Here is a 21,594-nt window from a genome sequence, read left to right as displayed (position 1 = left end):
ATGCCAAGACCTTTAAAAATAACCAGATCCAAAGTATGGCTGCGAGTGTGCATAGGCTCTTTCACATGCTGTGAGAGACTGAAAGTAGTGCAAAAAGTTCTTTAGCGTTATTGTCCATGTTGCTATCTATGTGGATGGTATGATAAAAAGAGTTGTGATCAATGGAAATAAATGGCAGTAGTTCAGCAGTCATCAATACAATTTGCAGAGTATCTAGGAGGTCTGTAAATTGTAAAAAAAAAAGAATTCTGGGAGCGCCCTTCAGTATGAAGCTGAGGTATTTAGAAGAACTAAAATGACCAAGTTTAATCTATTTGCACTAGAATGCATCTTTAAATGAAGCAGTTACTCCTCATGCTCCACACATGCATAAAGCTGCAATGTACTGGTGCTGTCTCGTTAAGAACAATACTGCAATGTGTTGTAACTTTGTAAGGTTACATTGATTTACCCCATAATCTGAATGCACACAATTCCTTTTATTTCTAATCAACACCGGAATAAGCAGCATTCCAGGCATACTGGGTCCCAGTTTGTTACCAGAACAGCTGTCAGTACAAGCTATAATACGGCAGGTACCCTGAACAAATCACACGGTCCAATCAATGTTCTGTACCCTGGGCTCTGTGCTGCCTGGGGAGCTGAAGGACAAGGCTGCTGCTGACGGTGTTAAAGTGGCCTTAAGAGATCTTTCCGAACAGGGAAGGGGACAGGGGGGAAGGGGTGCCCTGCATTTTTTGGGTGAAATCTTTTTGGGTAGGACTTGTGGGCTGGCTGAAAATGGAGAGTAAGAGTTTAGTCCCACACACACCAGTTCCTCCATTTTCTCTGAGAATTCGATATGTGGGAGAGTATGATGTTGAGATAGAGAGGGTGGATGATGAGAGGGACAACTGTGGTGACTCCGCGGGGGACTTTAGTGTTCTCATAACTCTCGTCCAGTGTCAGAAACTCGGCCTGAGTCCCTCTCCAGTGATGGGGATAGTGGTTGCTCTGTGCCGTCTGTATTCTGTGTCTCTGCCTGTGTAGATATACCCTTAGCTTCCATCCTGTATGTTTACAACACATTTCACAGCATCCGTTGGTCAGGTAATAGGAAACAAGGCCTCAAAATGTAAGTGTTCCCAATTTCTTATGTACCTAGTGTGAAGATTATAGACAAACTATATGTGTTGCCTTGTCTATGGCTTTGTGTTGGATTTGTATAGATATTGTTTAAAACTTTAGGCCTATTGTGTATTTACTATTTATCAACTCAGTACATTGGAGTCTTTTCTTATGTTCTTATGTCTTTTATGTTTCGACTCTGTACTCCACTGTTATACAATGGTTTGTGAGCATAACTTCTACTTTAAAATAATTATGGAGCAAAAGATGTGCTAATTAAATCTTCATGATAACACTTAATGAGCTATAAAAGTACAACTGATAATTATCTTAGGTAATATAGTTGTTTCCTGTGCACTTTTCAACCATTAGGTGTCGCTTTATTTCATAAAATTGTAACGAGCCTGACAATGTATTTATTAAACACCTGTGCTAATTTCAAGAGGTAAACACGTGGTTAAACCCCTCAGTATTATGTTATATTTCACAATTGTGTGCCTGCATATTCCAATTAGCTTTAACTTTCAGTGTAAATGTATTTGTGGCGACAGTCTACAGTCACCCTTGCATTAAGGGCTCCATAACAACTGCACAATCGTTTCTATAAGATATGCTTTACTTAACGGTTACAGATCGTTTGCTATTAAATATGGCCAACAAACATTAAAAAATGTCTACAGTTACAGTTTAAGGAATATGCACAACTCTTTTGGCTGCACGCAGTTTTGACATGGCAAGCAGCATCAGCCATCCAGGTCCAGGTCGGTCGTTACACAGTTTGATAAGGTGCAATTTTTGACTCTCCATTTAGCTTGAATGTATATCACTGGAGTAAACCAAACTGCCGAGTCAGCCAAACACAATGACAGTGAATAAGCCACTATAGTCAACTGGACAGTCACTCTTCGTCACCACCTGTTCCTTCAACCTGTTTACTCTGGGCGGAGCAGAGAGAGCGTATAACGCCTTCTTTGCATTCATTGGTCGCGGATTACAGTATCCCGCCTTTATAGTTAAAAGGACATTCTTACTGGATATGACCAATGTCACTAAGACAGACACTATCCCTGCCTTTCTACTCCGTCCTTAGGATAGAGAAATAAAAGTGATCATGGCGAGAGGAGACACTGAAGTAGGGCACTATAGCATCAGTCTCAAACTAGTTTTAGCGCCTCTTTTTCAAACTCACACAATTTAGAGAGTTGTCCACTGCAGAGCACTGCTGTTCAAAATGTCTGGGATTGTACTGTGAGAAGCCAACAGACGGGATCTATTATTAATATGTCGTTTTAAATCTCAGAGGAAGACTTAACCGGGATTTTTCTCTCTAAAGTTACAGCCATGTCGCTGCTTTGCGTTAGAGGTGAGTTTTGGCTACTTTATTAATTTAAAAGTTATGTTGGTCTAATCTTTCATCCGAGCATACTGCTTACTAGTGCTCCAGGAAGAGGTGTTTGGCTTGACAGCGGTCGGTCAAGATATCAGGAGAACTTTTTTCTCGGCTGTGGTTTCCGTGTGCAATTCTACAGGTTTATGTAGGCTTCAATTCACTTTCGATTTATATATTTGGCGAAATGTGTTCGAAGATATTTGACATTTTAGACAACTGTTGAGATAACCCACCCATGGGTGATTTATTACATAATTTGTTGTGTGAACCGACCCCATCCTACCAGCTGTTTCCACCAGCTAGGCTATCTCCTCAATGCAGAATGTTCGGTAGGCTACATTGTCGGTGCTTGTCTGCTGTCCGACTGTCTGTGCACACCACAAAGTTGTGTAAATAGGCCTTAATACATATTTGCTCATCTGCTGAATAATATTTATTTAGTAAACGGATTAAATATTTAACATAGAAAAATAGCGTCTGTTGAAGGGTCATAGGGCCATGCAGGGTCAAGTTTAATCAGTTTTTGTCTTTATATGTTTTCATCTCTATGTAATTTACGCACATTTCTAAAGCATGTATTTAACTTAATCCTGAGCGTTCTGCAGGGGCATTTATTAATGATGGATTGACCAAAGCAAATGAAACCATGACTGAAAGCAGGCTATGGTCAGATCCAGAAATGTGATGAACAAGTGGCTGAAGAGGTGTTCAGTTCTAACACATTAAAGAAAGTCTGTGAAAATAAGGCATCCTGTAGAACCTTATACCATTTTAGATTTGTTTTCCTTTTGGGCTGAGACCATGTGTGTATCCATGCGTCATATGGAAAGAAATTATTGATTTTACCTGATGCTCATGCTCTCTCTCTCTTTCACACACACACACACACACACACACACACACACACACTCCACACATGCCTCCCCTGGTTGTCTGTTGTTACTGGATAGTGTCAGATTAGCATCTTTTCCATAATTTCCTCCCAATGTCTAATTTGACACCAGTCTAAATCAGCAGCCAGATCAGGCCCCTCAAAACGGCCATTAGGCATTGCCACTCAGTGTAGAAATGGAACAAAGAACACCTGTTTGACTAAACAGCATCTTTCCTCTCACACATGCCTACTTCCAAATGAAGCATTGCATGAGGCCCGTGGAATTGTGTCACTAGACCTGTTTTCACTCTATTCTCTGTGTATTCCATCACAGAAATAGGTGCTCTGACAAAAATCTAAATGTTTTTTGGGACTCTTCTGGTCATTGTAATCAAAAACATATGGCTGTAGAAACCAATCAGAACCAATCGCTTTGAGAGAGATTAGCATCTCTGCCTACCAGTCATGCTCCTTGTACATCAAACAATAAACATTGTGGGAGAATTCCAGGAAGTTAGCAGGACCATTTCCTTACAACAATTTAACCTACTCTTCCTGGAAGAGACTTGGAAATGTGTTTTTATAACAGAAGGTGAACTCCAAATAACCAAAGATTTTGATTGTTCAAATTGTCAGCTGTATTCAACAGCACTTTGTTCTATTGTTATATTTTGTAAGTATGCAGAAATACGGCTTTGTAATTCATAAATGCTTTATATATGTTTGTGACATTTCAGCGTACTCCTCTATATATGTGTGTAGGTTGGGGTCTTGGATCCTGTGCTGGCCCCGTTCTGGTTGTTTTCACTTCAGATTAGCTGCGCTCTATGTTCCGCTGTTGCCACGGTAAAGGTCCTGTGCCTGACTCCCGCCTTTTCCTGCTGGGAAAATGCTAAAGGCTGAAGTTTATGGGTGCAGGCGGAGGCATTTGACCCCTAATCCGCCTCTCACTGCCGGGGCCTGAGTCCCAACTGTTTGACCTTGTGTTTGCATCTCCTTTCTCCCATCATCAGTAGGAGCAGACCCCCCCCCCCCCCCCCCCTTCTTACCCCCAGCCCATCCTCAGTATGGTTGCCAACTCTCACACTGCTGGTGAGACATACACGCTGTCCTAATCAGTTTCAGCCTGCCTTGCATACTTGTTGTATTTTCTCACACTACTACTACTATCTTAGATGGTGTAGATGTTCTATCTCATCCCAAGCTGATAAAGTGGGTCCTCGGACAGCTTAGGGTATACACTTTCAACCTCCCCACAACTGGTTGGTATAGTTTGCTTCCTAATCTTCCTCTACATCAATCTCTCTTCACCCACAGCAGCAGCCCCTTGTCTACTTCACATACCCACTCCACCCCCCCCATGCCCACCCACCAGCAGCAGTGACGTGACTAGAATTATGCAACCTATGCATAAAGAATCACCTATGGAACCGAACAACAACAACAAAGGAAGTCATGTCCTCCTGGGCTCTCAGAACAAGTCAATAATTTAAACAGACAAATAGTGCACTCAACAAACAGTGCTAAGGAGCACTTTTATTTGACTTCCAGTTTGGCTCAGAGATCCCTGAGTGTTTAGTAATGTCTAAATGTCTTACAGCTGATGCTTAGGACACAAGAGTGCTTTTTCTGTACCTGTAACCTAAAAATGTAATCCATGAGTCTGGTGAAGGGTTGTGGATTAATGAGCACAATGGCCAATCAAATCCCTCCTTTCCAGGCCAGAATGTTGATTGGCTGGAATTGGTTATGGCTCGGTCTGAGCCACTTTGTTTGCTTTCCAGTTACAGAGCCTGGACTGTGTGCGAAACCCCGGAGTTGTTCTGAGTGCACACACTAAACCGTCAGCCAGAGGACCGTGAGGAGCAATTTACTGAATTGAATCGCAGATTGTACCTTTTAACTTTAACAAGTGAAGGTGCTAATGACACAATGGCCATGGATGTAGTTCCCAGGGAGTACATATAAGGATGAATAACTTACAAATGCCTTAAAAAAAATGAATTAATTCACCTCTGTCGACTTGGCTAAAAAAACGAGCTAAGTCGATGAATGTAGATGTACTTTTGTGAACAAAGCAGTACAGCACTAAACAATGTAGACATCCAGGAGTATTTTTTTTTCCCTTCTCAGGTACTTCCTGCTTGGCCAGTACTTTATGCAGTTGCCCTCCAGGCTTCCTGGATGGTAATCATGGAAACATGGAATGTTAGATCGCGGTCTAAATAAGCAGAGCAAGTGTGCAGTGGCACAAGAATGGACATTGTGATTAACCTCTGTTTGCCCTTAAACTACACGTCTGTCTTACTTTTTTTTTTTTACATAGCCTGATCAGAGAGGTGGCTGTGGTCTTTATGGAACAAACCCTCTCATGTTGTGACCTTTATTTAGATTTTTTGTAAGGAAACAGAAGTTACAACACCAGTACTACTGGACTAAGGGACTAAGGGAAGTCGGGGAAAAGAACATGAAATTTAATTGGAATCCCAAGATGTATCCAAACCAGTGTGGGACAGTATTTGTTGTATATGTGCTTTTTTTTGACAGGCACAAGCTGCTCAGTGACTTTTCTTTCGGAATTCTACCAAATAGACACAGGATCATTTTTGCTGTTTTTCTCTTTTGCCTGCGATGATGATGCAAAGATGTTCATGATTAATTTGAGAAATTGTACATGGGGTTATGTTGCTGCACACCTGTTCAAGAAAAATAAACCCAAAAATAAATTCCAAAGCAAGCAAGGAATAAATAAAAAAAATGGTAGTTTGTGCAATGTAAGACTGAAATGAAGGTCTAGAATGTTGCTTATGTTTTTTGATTGATCTCTTTTTGACAAAGATAATTTCAGTTCAGTTTTAAAGCACAGGATAGTCATGTATGATAAGAAATTCAGTTCAGTTTTAAAGCACAGGATAGTTATGTATGATAAGAAATTCAGTTCAGTTTTAAAGCACAGGATGGTCATGTATGATAAGAAATTCAGTTCAGATTTATCATACATAACTATCCTGTGCTTGAAAACTGAACCTGTGCCACTGGCCAACACGAGTCACCTCCTTGATTCACTGATGTCATGGTTGTACCTCTTTATTTATTTTGGCCCTGTTAAAGAACTGGTCTCCATGGTGATGTCATCGTGCACAGACCCACAAACAAACACACACACACACACACACACACACACACACACACACACACACACACACAGATGAGTGGTATCACATGAGGGATGCTAAATGAACCTGTGCTGACGCACTTGGACCACTGACACCTTTGTCTGTCTGTGTGTGTGTGTGTGTGTGTGTGTGTGTGTGTGAGAGAGAGAGAGAGAGCGATTGTTGCATAGCTGCTAGCAATATTGATCACCAAATGGTGGGAGTGCCTCATAGCGAATATTCTGTGTGACTTCCTTTTGAGACTGGCTGAGTAGATATTGATGGTTATACATTCTACTGAAATCATTTCAGGCCAATGATACAAAAAAAAATACAAAGTCAGACCAAGAGATTCCAGCAGCTACAGCAGCTTTGAAAAAAAATATAAACAGTGATTGAGAGATGATAATAACCAGAAATGAGAGAGAGAGAGAGAGAGAGAGAAATTGCAGGAGTGATGTTTGAGAGAGAGAGAGAGAGGGAGTGAAAGAGAGAGTGAGAGATGAAGGGAGAGAAACGACGGGAGCAGTGTTTGAAGGGAAAGGGAGCTAGCAAGAGAGAGAATGGAGAGAGAGAGATGAAGCGAGAGCCCAGAGATTGTAAGCGTAATCCCTTGGCCATCTGTTGCTCTGCCCGTCCTGTCATCCCTATAGGCTCCACCTTGCAGTCTCTCTCTCTTTCTCTGTCTCTCTCTCTCTCTCTCTCTTTCTCTCTCTGCTCGTTGTTGGCAGTGGTCGGCCTCATTGAGCGGATAGTAAACAGCCAACACTGGCAGCAACGCCGGCACCAGACACTGACCCTTCTCCCCACTTCCTGCTTCACTTCCTGCTTGTCACACTCTTAACTTTAATGGACTCACTGAAGATCGACTGAGGAAAGCCTTCTCCTAGTTCCAAGCCATAGCATTCCACTATCACTATTCTTCAATACTAAATATAAACACTGCTATGCTGTACCTAACCTGTGCTGTTGTACACTAAACCACTTACAACAAACACTGTTATATAGGAAGTAAGGAGCAACCAAACACATGATCTGTCCACACACACCAATAGGGTATGAGTAATAAACCTCTCAGTATCTACAGCCATAACCCAGAGAGGGAGAATTAAGGCAACATGTCCACAAATGAAAAGGCAAACAAGACTATCAGTTTCGCCCACACATTTATTAATTTTTGTGGCTACAGACAGCCCTAAAACATGCTATGCCAATGTGTTTATACTGGGAGGCCTTTTGGGACAGTGTCCTCAGCTAACCATGTGTCTCACTGAGCCCTCACTGGTCACCCACGTGGCCTTAGTGACAGATCTACGGACAGCACTAAGGTCAGCAGCATGTGTGAGTTAAGCTGCTGAGCTGTCAGACCAAGTCACAAGCCGTGTGTGTTTGTGGGACCGTGTGGGTGTGTGTGAAAGGGGGAGTGTGTGTGTGTGTGTGTGTGTGTGTGTGTGTGTGTGTGTGTGTGTGTGTGTGTGTGTGTGTGTGTGTGTGTGTGTGTGTGTGTGTGTGTGTGTGTGTGTGTTTAAACTGTTTAATGTTTACTTTGCTCTGAATGCCTTCAATGCTGGTGAAACCTGGGTGTTTGTAATGGGCTTATTGTCCTGTCAGTGTAGTTAGAGGTGAGTGTAGACCTGACCAGAGATACCAGACCTACTGTTTATCAGTCTCCTGGGGCCAGAGATGAGTGCACACATCTGGGGATAAAGCGCTAAAGTTGTCCCTCTAGAACCTGCTGTTTACTTCTCAGGTGTACCACTCATGATGTTTTTTGCTTTGAGTTTTGCCTTCGTGAGCCGTTTCTTTGGTGTACAAATGTCAAACTCAGTTTAAACTTGAATCATTCCCACATTCATTCAGACCAAATTCCCTATTTGTTTTCTCCAGACGTACAATGTATCTAGCACACTTCAGTTGCGGGCCTTGTGTTGTATGGAATACATTGATTTAGCCCATCTGATAAACCACAAGTCATAAGTGATTGCTAAATTGCTATTGCTATAAGGGATGGCTATTTGACAGTGATTTATACCTATTTCATTTACCTAAGAATGGCCTTCAGCTGTAATCATAAGGCTTAGCTGTCAGCAAGGTCTTATAAACTAGCTTTTGGGAAAGGTGTGTAATGGCAGTTGTACTCACTAAATGCTAAAGTTTGCCATTAAATTACACCTGGCTTTGAGATAGGCCTTTGGCTTGCTTAAAGAATATTCTGTTTACTCTGCTGTATGAAAGGTTATATTGTTAGGTTAAAGGTTTGTATAGGTAATGTAACTTTCACAGTACACAGGTGTAATGGTATATGCAGTTTACATACTTTCAGAATACACATCTTCATGATCCCCAGGACACAGCACTTCACATAGCATCATGTCGCAGTAGAAATGTATTGACAGTATGTGACCGTATATTGATGAAAAGAAAGCTGTCTAACAGCAGAAAGACTCTTAGTTTGAGTATGGCTCTTCCTGGCTTTATGGTGAAGTGGCTTTGTTAGATATATGACAGTACCATTTGGGATTTATCTGGAAAGATATTTACAGTATGTTTGCTTTGTTTATGAAAGCTGTACCCTTCATCCATTCTGAATAAAATGGATGGGTTCTGTTTTTATTATTTAGGGACATTGGACATGTGCTATTACGGTGGGTGGTTTTTAAGTGTACTTGTGTCTCCTGATAAATAGTTCTGTGCCTGATAAGCATTGATTTCCATCATAATGGCAGTCAATGGACTGTAACGTGGTATTTCTGTGCATGGAGGAAGCCAGAGCTGTGCCCAGTCACACTGCTGGTCTTAATGACTCACTGGCCTGGTTCTGCTCTGTCTGGTTGAAGTCAGGTTTCTGCTCAGATAGCAGGTGACTGTGGAAGCAGCGTGGCCCTAATGTGGCACAATGTACGGGTGATCCGTGTCTAATTTGAGCCGGACCAGAACCAGATTCAGGCCAAAACTGTTCCAGAGTCAGTCTATTCTGAGTGGGGGCCTCGGAAGTGCTGCCGGACTTGGCTGGAACACGCGTGCGGCTGGAACCATTGTGTTACATCCCCTTAATACAAATCCAAATGTCTATTTGGAATGTATTCCATTTAAACTGGCTGTACGGAATTGTACAGGTTGAGATGACCAGCAAACAGACAATAGACTTGCCTTGCAAACACCAACAACAGCTCAGATGGTACTGATATTGATCGTGATAACTGATACTTTTTTTGTAGTATGTTTGATGGCATGCTGTAAAACCTGTTATTACATATTTCTTCAAGGAGGCATTTCATTGGAAAGGTTCTGTGTGAAAGGTTCAAATGAATGAGATCAAGTGGAAATAATACCCATAGACTAAGACATTTCACAGACCTTTTCTAGGAGCCATATATTGTTTAAATCAAGTCATTAAACCTTTTTGTCTAAGCCTCTATGATGGTGATAATAATGATGATTATTATAATAAGAAAGCATGCAGGCTCACATAGTGGTCAAACACAGTCATTATAGCTGTATACTTGCTATGGACAGTCGTCTGGATGTCAGCTGTTATCCAGCCTCACTCTCTCTCACTTTCACACACTCACACACGCACGTACGCACGCGCACACACACGCACGCACGCACGCATGCACACACATGCTCAGACTCCTCTCAGAGTCACCAGAGTCGGTTGATATCTTTACTGCCTTAGCCACATAATCTGGCTCAGCATCACACTGCAGCAGTGATACCCACGCGCACACACACGCACGCACGCACGCATGCACACACATGCTCAGACTCCTCTCAGAGTCACCAGAGTCGGTTGATATCTTTACTGCCTTAGCCACATAATCTGGCTCAGCATCACACTGCAGCAGTGATACCCACAAACACCCAGCGTGTCTCCAGTGCAGACATTCGACGCACACACACACACACACACACACACACACACACACACACACACACACACACACAGGCTTGGGAGAACATGTATAATAGTAAATACATAATCCTCAAGTGTTTCTCTAAAGCCATCAGTACTGCTGCTGTATCTTATCACTGGCCGTTGCTCCGAGGCTGATGGTGAGGGGTTGCTTGCTGTAATATGCACTAAATTATAGCTCAGTCTCAGCACAAAATGCAGATTCAGGAAATGCCTGAGATTTGTACTGGTGTACAGTATGACTTTGGCACACATGCACCCGTCTCACACATCAGGAGCTAGCTCAAGTGCCCCAGTGACTTTGGCAAATACAGAGGTCAAATTAAGCTGTTTAGTGTTTGTTTTCCAATGTCAAACCTACTGCTCTGATGCAGATGCAGAAAGCCAGCTTGTTAGCATGCGCTCGCCCGTGTGACGGCACATTGTTACAAAACTGAGATTGCTAACACATCAAGGATCTACAATCACTCAAAGACTGCATTCACTGTGGCTAGTTGTCTGCTAAACGAAGGATATAGAGATCAGCTCACAACAAACAGCACACTGCTGAAGTATGAAGTACTGACGAATGAACTAAAGACCCTTGACCTCATTCCACCTTTTTAATTTGCTTATTCTGAATGTTTATATGAAGAGTATCTGTATGTTATGGTCAACACAACATCCGCTACTCCTGTAGAGAATACTGTGACTGATTTGGGTTGGGATTTTCTCTGTGTTGACGTCAGTGATGCCACAGACCAGGATTAGGAATGCGAGCAGGGAATACTGGTCGGAGCGGGCAGTGCAGGAGTGGATTGTGCATTAACGGATTTTACAGTGAGGGATTATGCGGGTCAGGTGGTCCTGGAGGCATGGATGATTCTGTGAGTTTTGGAGCAAGGATGGTGCTGAATATGACACCTTGGACATCTGATGCCTCTCCACATCCTGAAGTCAGAGTGCAGTGAGGCACAGTGAGGTTGTGGTGTGTTGTGTTTACAAGGATTTTAGGACTTCCATTAAGTGTGATTAAGAGTGACATCTGACCTCTTCAGGATTCTGGCAAGGAGCCTTCTTCTCTAGTAACTGATGCAATGGAGCAGCTGTTTTTAGATAGACTTGTTTTAGATGAATCCCATTAACTCCAAAATAATCAAATTGAAGACCTGTACAATAAAGTCAAACATTGCCCTATTGTAAATGTTGCCATTTTTCCTTTGCCACGTAATACGACTTCATGTTTACCGGCTCGGTCTTTAAGATGATTCAAGGTTGAACTCACAGTTGTGATATCCCTGAGTGTAGTGGTTTCAAACATTGCCTGACCGAAGGAATGGTCAGGTTAGTGGCTAAAGTTGTGATGGGGGATTCCCTAGTGTTGTTAGTGGTTAGTGTTAGTGGACGGATCGGCCTGCCACTTTCAGCTCACTCTACAGTGGGCTGTGGCTCCTGTTGCTTCTAGGCACAATTTAAATTACTAAAAATGAGATCTGATACAGGATCTCAGTCTTTTGGGAGGTGACTCAGTCACTGGGGTTTTCTTTGATGGATCTGAGTTGGTTCTGGCAGGAGGTTGGTTATAAAAATGTGTTGCACTGTTAAATGTTTATCTGGATGTAAGCATGAATGACTGCCCACACGTGTGAGAACGCATTACCTTTTACACTACAATAGATATGTGGCTAAATGCGTCCCAGGCCACCTCAGCAAATGGTTTGAGTGATCGGATCACAATGCCTCTTGATGGTTGTTTACACTAGTGTTTAGCGCTGTCCGCTTGTGATCTGATCGCCTAAGACGCATTTTAAAACCAAGTGTAAACAGTGTCTGCGTTGGTTCCGATATGAGCTTGGTCATAAAAATCTGTTACACTGTGAAATGTTCATCTGGATTATTGCATGTATGACTGCCCCCACCCTAAATAAACATGAGTTAAAAAAAAAACAGTAAATTGGTTAAATTCAACCAAAGATGGCTAATCAATTTTTTTGTCTCTCTTTCAGTAAAGAAAGCTGTTCTCCATGGACATCCAGGTAAGACCTATGTGTCCCCTTAACTTTCCTAAAGTTTTATTTGACGGAGTACTTGATAAAATGGACCTCTGTACAAGCCATTACAACTACTGAAATATTGTATCTGTGTGAGGCAGGTGGGGGTATTTGGGGGGTATTTAGAGCATGTGAACGACAACCCTTTTTTATTGCACCAGAATTCCATGGCGTTTAATCAACGTTGACCATCTGCACTCAGGAATATGATAGCAGTGCTATATGCCCCAGGTGAATGGTAGTTTGGAGACAACCTTTGGAGGCATTTTTAATGTTAGAGCATTTCACTTGCTTCAAGCGTTTCAGTCCCTAATTATCTTAATGTATTATTGTTGCTGAGATTGTATTACTGGTTCTGAGCAAGTTAATGCTTGAAACTAGTTTGATCACCACTGAGTACAAAAACGAAGTACAAAACTGCTTTGTCAGAGTCAGAATCAAGACAAATGTACTTGTTTTTTGTCTGGCCACACTAGTTTTAAGATATATTGAGGTTCAAACATCTTAAAACATCTTGGTAAATCAAATGTTCCTGTTTGGTTGGCAGATCATTTTTCTTATTTTAAGCAATATATCCCCTATTTTATTGCATTGCAGTGGTGACCTACAGTGCCCTCCGCAATTATTGGCACCCCTAGTGAATATGAGCAAAACAGGCTATAAAAAAATATGTCTTTGCTGTTTATCCTCTTGGTCTTTCACTCAAAATATTCACAAAAATCCTACCTTTTCATTGAAGTAAAACTATTGAAAGAAAAAAAAACTGTTGACATTAAATAAATATTTTCCCCCAAAACATGTGTGCCACAATTATTGGCACCCCTTAATTTAATGTATTGTGCAGCCTCCCTTTGCCAACATAACAGCTCTGAGTCTTCTCCTATAATGCGTGATGAGGTTGGTGAACACATGGCACAGGATCTGAGACCATTCCTACATGCAGTATCTCTCCAGATCCTTCAGATTCTGAGGTCAACGTTTGTAGACTCGGCTTCAGCTCATCCCACAGATTTTCTATGGGGTTTAAGTCGGGGGACTGTGATGGCCATGGCAAAACCTTTATTCTGCGGTCGGTGAACCATTTTTGTGTTGATTTTGAGGTGTGCTTTGGATCATTGACCTGCTGGAAGGTCTAACCACAGCCCATTTTAAGCTTACTGGAGGGGGCTGTTAGGTTTTCATATAATATCTGCTGGTATTTGATGGAGTCCATGATACCATGTATCCTAACAAGATGTCCAGGGCCTTTGGAAGAAAAACAGCCCCACAACATTAAAGATCCGCCACCATACTTCACATTGGGTATGGGGGTCTTTTCTGTATGGCTATGTTTCTGTCTACGCCAAAACCACCTTTGATGTTTGTTGCCAAAAAGCTTTATTTTGGTCTCATCTGACCATATAACTCGGCCCCATTGAAAGTCTGACTTACATTTGGCAAACTGTAGGCGCTTTAGTTTGTAGTTGATTGACAGCAGAGGCTTTTTTCTGGCAACCCTCCAAAACAACTTGTGGTGATGTAGGTGGCGTCTGATTGTAGTTTTGGAGACTTTCTGACCCCAAGACTCAACTCACCTCTACAATTCTCCAGCTGTGATCCTTGGAGATTCTTTTTCCAGTCGAACCATCCTCCTCATGGTGCGTGGGGTCAATGTACACACACGTCCGCTTCCAGGCTGATTCTTAACATCTCCTGTCGCTTTAAACTTCTTAATTATTTCCCTGATAGTGGAAATGGGTATTTTCAACTCTTTAGAGATTTTCTTGGGTCCATTTCTTGATTTGTGCAGCTCCACAACTTTCTATCGCACATCGTCACTGTGTTCTTGGGTCTTTCCCATAGTGATGAATGACTAATGGAATTTGGCCTGTGTCACCTCATATTTGTACACCAGTGGAACAGGAAGTCATGGTTGACCTCTTAAGAGTTCCTTATCAAACAGGTGAACTTAAAAATGTAAAACATGACTAGAAATATACTTCAGTTAGATTTTAATTATAAGATTTTTCTAGGGGTGCCAATAATTGTGGCACACATGTTTTGGGGGAAAATATTTATTTAATGTCAACAGTTTTTTTTTCTTTCAATAATTTTACTTCAATGAAAAGGTAAGATTTTTGTGAATATTTTGAGTGAAAGACCAAGAGGATAAACAGCAAAGACATATTTTTTTATAGCCTGTTTTGCTCATATTCACTAGGGGTGCCAATAATTGCGGAGGGCACTGTATTGGTTGTGATACCTTGCAAAGGGGGACTCTTTGCATTACTTTTGAACGATTGCTTCCTAGATTCACATGCCAGCTGCAGCTGATGACAGTGCAGCAGAGAAAGAGAAATAAATGATTCAAAACGTAAGATATTTATTGGCATCATAGAGCAGTAAAGGTATGAGGATATGAATCCAGCCAATGCAGGGTCTATGCTGACCTATGTGGTCTGTGCAATACCCGATAACTCCGTTGTAGTGTAAACCATTTCATTTACCTAACATGTACTTTAAGCAACCGGCACCAGCAGCCTGGCATCCTGAGAGAGAATCTGTAATTTGGTAATTTGATTCTGCATTGAGTAATCCCGAGGCTCTGTCTCCTCCTCCCACACCGGGAAGGCGTGAGCAACTCGTTGTAAGCAAGAGATCAGCGTAGGTTAAGCCTTATCCCCACACCCTCCACCCCTTCCAAATCCTGTCTCTATGGCCCTGCGGCGCACACCTATCCCACAAACCCTCTGACTGTCTTTCTGGGAAGTAGATCGGTTCACTGGCCAGGCCCCTGACTCAGTACTCCAAGAGGTGCATTATGCAACATGCAGCATTGGTTATCTACCAAATACAACATGATTATGTTGTGATTTTGGAAGTGTTATGGTTTGTTCCAAAAATATTGTTGTATGAAATAGCAATTGGACATAAAATGTAATGTCGGTAGTACTGGTTTTTGGGTTGTGTTGTTTTAAAACAGGTGCCAAGTTATTTTTTCTTATAACTTGGCATAGAGGCTGAGACCATCATCTTTAGTCTCTTAGCAGGACACATCTAGCAGACAAACTTTTAGATTTCATGACTGATTTCATGACTGAAACTTTTAGACATTGATTTTGTGACCTAAAAAGTAAGCCTATCATTTAAATTTCTTTAGCATGATGTGCTAGTGCACAAAATGACCCACCACTGTATTTGTGTTACTGGAAGCCAGATTACAAGTGTGTGTGGTAGTGGTTTGTGGTGCAATACAGGCTCTTATAAGTCATCACAAAATATCTTGAGGTAAGTAGAATATCATGACACCTGACACAGCTGAGGTACTTAAATGCACCTCTCACCTTTGGGCTCAGGCCAAGGGAGGAGTATCTAAACAGATGTCTCGTGGGAGAGCTATGCCAACTCTGGCTGTAATTATATTTTCAACCTGTAGAAAATCCCTCAGGGTGCAACAGAACAAGAGAGAGAACAAATTTCCTCCTTTAAGCCACTTACCCCCGTAACCTCATAACCTAGTAGACAGACAGAGGTAAACAAAGAGTGTTGGTCTACTCTAAACATTCTATTCAATGATTTAAGGCTTTCTTCTTGGAACATGGCTAATCAATGAAATCACTCCTACAACATGACCTAGATGTGGTTGAACTGTTTTGTAAGAGAGTGTTGTTCTTTAACACAATAACTACCAGAGGGTTGGTTCTGGCACACCCCTACAGTGCCAAGCCAATATGGTTGCCAACATTCTAAGTGAGGACAAGAATCTTGGAAATAAGACAACTTCTAATAAAACAATGTATTTATCTTCCTACAAAGTCTGACAACTTCAATATACACAACCACTTGAATGAAGAGACATGTACCTCCAATTCTAACCACATTATTTCTGTATTACATGATCTAAATAGCCAAAGGATATCTTACAGTTTAAAAGGTATTTCCAACCATGACTGACAAGATTCATTACAGATGGCACAATAAATAACTAGAAAATATAAGCACTGTCCTGGTGCTGGTAAGGTAGCATGGAATGAACATTTGTATAATTGTCACATTATGAAAAGTGTCAATAGTAAGAATGTAAACATATTAATACAAATAACATAAATAAAATGCAAGTATACAAAAGTACACATAGATGCAAATCAAGTAGTAATAGTAATATATACAGTGTAACGCATAGTAACACATGTGTGTATATATACATACACACACAATATATATACATACTGTATATGCAATATACAGTAGTGTATAAATAACTTGTGGTAATATGTGAGGCATTATAAAAGTTAATACATTTATAAGAAGTATCCTCCTAAATTGCTAACAACATCTCACAAACAATAATCTCTATTTGTAGAAACAAACTTTAAATACAGCCTCTGATCATTTGTACAGATGGCAAGATCAGCAAGAGCTTGTTCAACACTTAAACACTGTGTGCAGATGAATTATCTAGAAGTGCACAATAGTAAAGTGCACACATTGAACTATAAATGGTAATAGAATGGCAATAGTAGTAGAAATGTAATTTAGTAACATCATCTGTGCTCTTAAGTGATTCCATGGGAGAATGCTTTGAATGATACAAGAGAGTTGTTCTGCCCTTGCGTGCATCAATGTTTATATAGCTGATTTTAATAACCTGTGCAATTCAAACCTGCTCACCCAGAACCTCATTGCTTGTAAACTGACAATGCTTGCATGACACATTTAGACAATTTCAGATAACCTCAAATATTTACATTTACTTAAACTAGCTTGTATAATAGGTGGCGAAATGTCAATAGTAAATGTGTTTTCGTCAGGAAATGAGTTTTCAAATGTGAGCTTCTAATGCACAGTTTTCTCAACCAGGAGCTCCTGAGGCCCTCTTGCAATTAAAACGTTCTGCTAATTCATATTCCAGCTACACCTGGTTAAAATCAGGATAATTAAGATATTGTTAATTAGTTAAATCAGGCATGTGTACTCGTCAGAGGAGACTGTAATGAGATTAAGTCAGGTATGGAGATAGAGAAAGTCAAGTCAAAGTCAAAGTGTTTATTATCGCATACCCCAAATTTCTTCAGCGCAGCGAAATTCCTACGACTTGGCAGCCAACATCTACACAGTAGACGGCATACAACAGGTAACACAAATAACATATACCAAAATAACATATACCAGAAATAACATATAACATATAACATATAACAAGTACCAACAGTTTGAGATACAAGAAGGGCAGTTTCCAGGGTGGGGAATATTAAATTAAATAAGATAAAAAAATGTGTGTTATATATATATGTAGCAAGTGTATTTGTATGGGTGTGAAGTACAAGGTGATAGCGACTGTTCAGTGTTGCTGATTCAGCAGCCTAACAGCCTGGGGGTAAAAACTGTTTGTGAGTCTGGTAGTCCGTGCTCGGATGCTCCGGTAGCGTCTACCAGACGGCAGCAGTGTGAATAGACCCTAGCCTGGGTGGCTGTGGTCCTTGACAATGTTCCGTGGTTTTCTCAGGCATCTACTGTTGTAGATGCCCTGCACGGAAGGGAGATGGCCGCCGATGATACGCTCCGCTGTCTTCACCACCCTCTGCAGGGCCTTGCGATCGGCAGCGGAGCAGCTACCATACCAGGCAGTGATGCAGCCTGAGAGGATGCTCTCAATGGTGCATCTATAAAAGTTTTTCAGAGTTTTTGAAGACATGCCAAACTTCTTGAGTCTCCTCAAGAAGTAAAGCCGCTTCTGTGCAGTTTTGACCGCCGAGTCCGCTTGTATGGACCAGGTGAGGTCATCCTTGATGTACACACCGAGGAAAGGAGATATGCTGCAGATGGTATTATATTACAAATGTATTATGTTAATTCACAAGTACTTTTGAAAATATTTTTACAATTCACCTTTTAAACATTATGTTCACATCCAATGTTTCAAGAGAAAGTTGGGTCACACCAGTGACAGTCACAGCTTCAGTGGCTTTGCCATACGTTGTCATGCAACTCCGCTCAATGAGTGTGTTTCTGACCTGGTCAGAGACATCCAGTTGAGTCTGTTAGGGTCAAATTGAGTTTGGAGAAGCGTGAGAGATCATGTAATGGGACTGTAAAAGCACCATGACGTTATCTTATGACCACAGTGGCTGATTCTTTCCCCCCTTGAGACTCACAGTCGCCAGCTGTGTGCCACGGAGATAAACGTCTTGGAAACGGACCCTCCACCAGATCCTCTGGTCCCGCCTTCCTTTGTGACATGGGCAGCAGAGTAAACACTTACTCCACTTGCAGCAACACCCTGAAGCCTTGCTGGCTTATCCTCCCCCCCCCCCTCCCCCCACCTCTGCGGCCACAGTGTAAATACCCAGCCGCACGAAAGAGAATAGGCTTGCGGATAGGGAGCTTTTATTACAGGCAGGTGGTTCTTTTGTTTAGCATTGACGTGGACAGTGCTGTGTGAAGCAAGGCCCTTGGTTTCGTTCCTCAACAGTTGTCCTCCTGCTAGCCAAACTGTGAATATTAACTGGTTTACAGACACATTTAGGTAGTGTGAAAGTGTAGGTAGAGTGTCTGACACACATTTTATTGAATGACTTAGACTAGCAGGCATGTTGGGGAGTAAGTGTAGATATCTGTCAAATTTCCACAATCTAGATAATTGCTGAAATTGTACGATGTCTTTTAAGTACAGTACCATACAGTAATGTATCTGTACAGCCACAGCTTTAGTACTTGGGGAGCCATCCACTAAAAGTAATTAAAGGCATTTGTTACTATATGTAAAACTAATGGATTGAACCAGAATCATTTATTGCTACACACACAACTACACTAACCCTAGCATACCTCTATTACACTAACATAACCATGTCATTACAGACGATGCATTCTCTCTTGGGTTGCCATAAGATTGCCATATCTCTAATATCAGTAATATCACCTATGTGCTATGTCACTATCAGTAATAGGATTTCATGACTACATATTTATATTCACCATAGCATCATCCAACCCTGTATTGTCTGTGATATCATTGGACATTATCTGCCATAAACATGAGTGGCATAAATGTTATGACATTTTTATTTCAGTCATAGCACAGTTGGTTCATGTGAAGCAATACAGAATAAGGGCTGTTCAAGAATCTTTGATGGAAAAAGTAATGGAAAAGTTTACATAATCAAAGAGTATGGAGCAATGTTAAACAATGCAACTTTGTTGGACAGAAGTCATATGGTTACATTTCAACTGGCTCGTTGGTTAGTAAAAGACTCTTAAAGAGTTGCTTTAAAAATAGTCTAAAATACAACGCAAAACAATAAAAATCATTGAAGTGTGTGTGTGTGCGTACAGAGTAGAGCAGTCTTTCCCATCATTCATTTATGATGGGTGAGGCACCAAATGCGGAAATGTCATTTTTTCTTTACTCATCACGCTTCCTTGACTGGTCGGAAAAAAAACCGCAAACAGCAGCAATAATGCATGAAGACACCTGGAACAGCCACGTGGAGACACACACATACACACACACACACACTGAAAGAACCCAGATGATCAGAAAATCTGAGTCATTCTGATGGCCCTCTACCATCTCTCTCTCTCTCTCTCTCTCTTCCACTCCACTCGTTTTTAGAGAGCTGAGCTGTACTTCCTGGCCATAACACTCTATTTTACGTGTGCACTGTTTCGTCTGTTCGATGTTCATTTCATACTGATATTGGGCTCAGGTGCATCATGTCAACCGAACTGATCATTAGACTCCACAAAAGAAAAGAAAAAAAGGTACAGCATAAAAATCGCAGGGAGCACAAAGAGCACAGACATTAGAGTCTTCTTTTCTTTTTCTTTCCCCCTGTCTCCTGTGATCTTCCTCTCAGTAAAGTGCCCTGAGATTGTTAATGGTGCGATGTACATAAATAACACTGAATTGATTTGAATAATAAGATGTCAATGTGATATTGTACATGGATGCACAGGTGGTAAGAGAAAAGGAGTGGACTGGCAGTTAACTCAAGGTTAGCTATTAAGGGTTAGTATTGATGGATAGTCTTGAGTGTTGGAGGGTTGGGTATTGGGAGCAGGTGTTGGGGACATTGTCCCTTATTAAGAGCTCAGAAAGACATTTTATGTTTTTAATGTATTTCTCCCCTGGTACAAGTCCAGTCTGCTGTGCTAGTGTCTGTAGTCACACTAATATAGAGTTATATATATATATATATATAGTAATATATATACGATATTACATTAGTGCCATCACTATTACATTAACCTTTACGCACACACACGCATTCTTGGTAAGTGCACAATTTGTCAAGGCATTAGGGCATTGTCGTGGGGTACAAAGGCCCTGAGACGTCTGTTTACTGTCCCTGTCATACTGAGGCAATAACAGACCTTACACACACACACACACAGAGAGAGAGAGAGAGAGAGAGAGAGAGAGAGAGAGAGAGAGAGAGAGAGAGAGAGAGAGAGAGAGAGAGAGAGAGAGAGAGAGAGAGAGAGAGAGAGAGAGAGAGAGAGAGAGAACAAGGCCAGTTAATTTGCAAAGGTTTATTGACAGCCCCTGGGGCATAATAGGGAGATGCTTTGTCTCTGGGGAGAGATGCTTATGGGTATTCTGAGTGTGGCATGTTTACATTGCACAGACTATCCTCTTATTTAATTACGGATTTCCATTTTCTTGGAAAAGTGTTGCTAATGGTGCTTAATGGGGGGAAATTCTCTCAATGCAATTTTGATTACTTTAGTTTGCCTGAAGTAATTTAATGGAGTTGAGTCTGTGTTTCAGAATAATTTCCTAACACGTGATTCTATTGTGCTCTCTTCTGATCTTTGATGCCTCTTGGAAGCATCATATGTGATATGTGAATTGTCTCAGTTTCTCCTCACTATTACTATAATTAAATATACTGTTCTATTAGCATTGTTGTTACCATAGCGAAAGGTGTTTTGTTTGTGTTTGTCTCCGTGGAGACCTAAATGGGAAGAGCGTAGTGCGACAGCCGAGTGCCATTTTACGACCTCACATCTGGGAGACACGTCCAGGCGCTTAGCCTGCGGATTGTTCAGGGACAGACGGCCGTGACTGGCGCTGGTGGCGTGTAGTATGTGCGTGTGGCTTGGCGTTTGTGTGATGGCATCGGCGATCTGATTTGTTC

The 21,594-nt window shown here is 41.4% G+C and overlaps 1 protein-coding gene across 3 annotated transcripts in view; it reads left to right on the top strand.

Moving 5' to 3' along the window:
• The first annotated feature begins 2,146 nt into the window (after positions 1 to 2,146).
• The window catches only part of unc13bb (unc-13 homolog Bb (C. elegans)), a 97,148-nt gene continuing 77,700 nt past the window's right edge, over positions 2,147 to 21,594 (top strand). Inside the window, exons 1-2 of one of the 3 annotated variants that reach the window (XM_031577641.2) lie at positions 2,147 to 2,470; positions 12,428 to 12,457. In XM_031577641.2, the coding sequence (XP_031433501.2) occupies positions 2,449 to 2,470; positions 12,428 to 12,457 (52 nt within the window). In that variant the 5' untranslated portion in view covers positions 2,147 to 2,448. The remainder of the gene's footprint in view (positions 2,471 to 12,427; positions 12,458 to 21,594) is intronic. The other 2 variants (XM_042709325.1, XM_042709326.1) reach the window with 2 other exon arrangements.

This window comes from Clupea harengus, chromosome 12, assembly GCF_900700415.2.
Source record: "Clupea harengus chromosome 12, Ch_v2.0.2, whole genome shotgun sequence".
Taxonomy (NCBI): domain Eukaryota; kingdom Metazoa; phylum Chordata; class Actinopteri; order Clupeiformes; family Clupeidae; genus Clupea; species Clupea harengus.
Note: the sequence above shows the minus strand (reverse complement) of the source record. Positions and strands in the feature narration are given on the sequence as shown.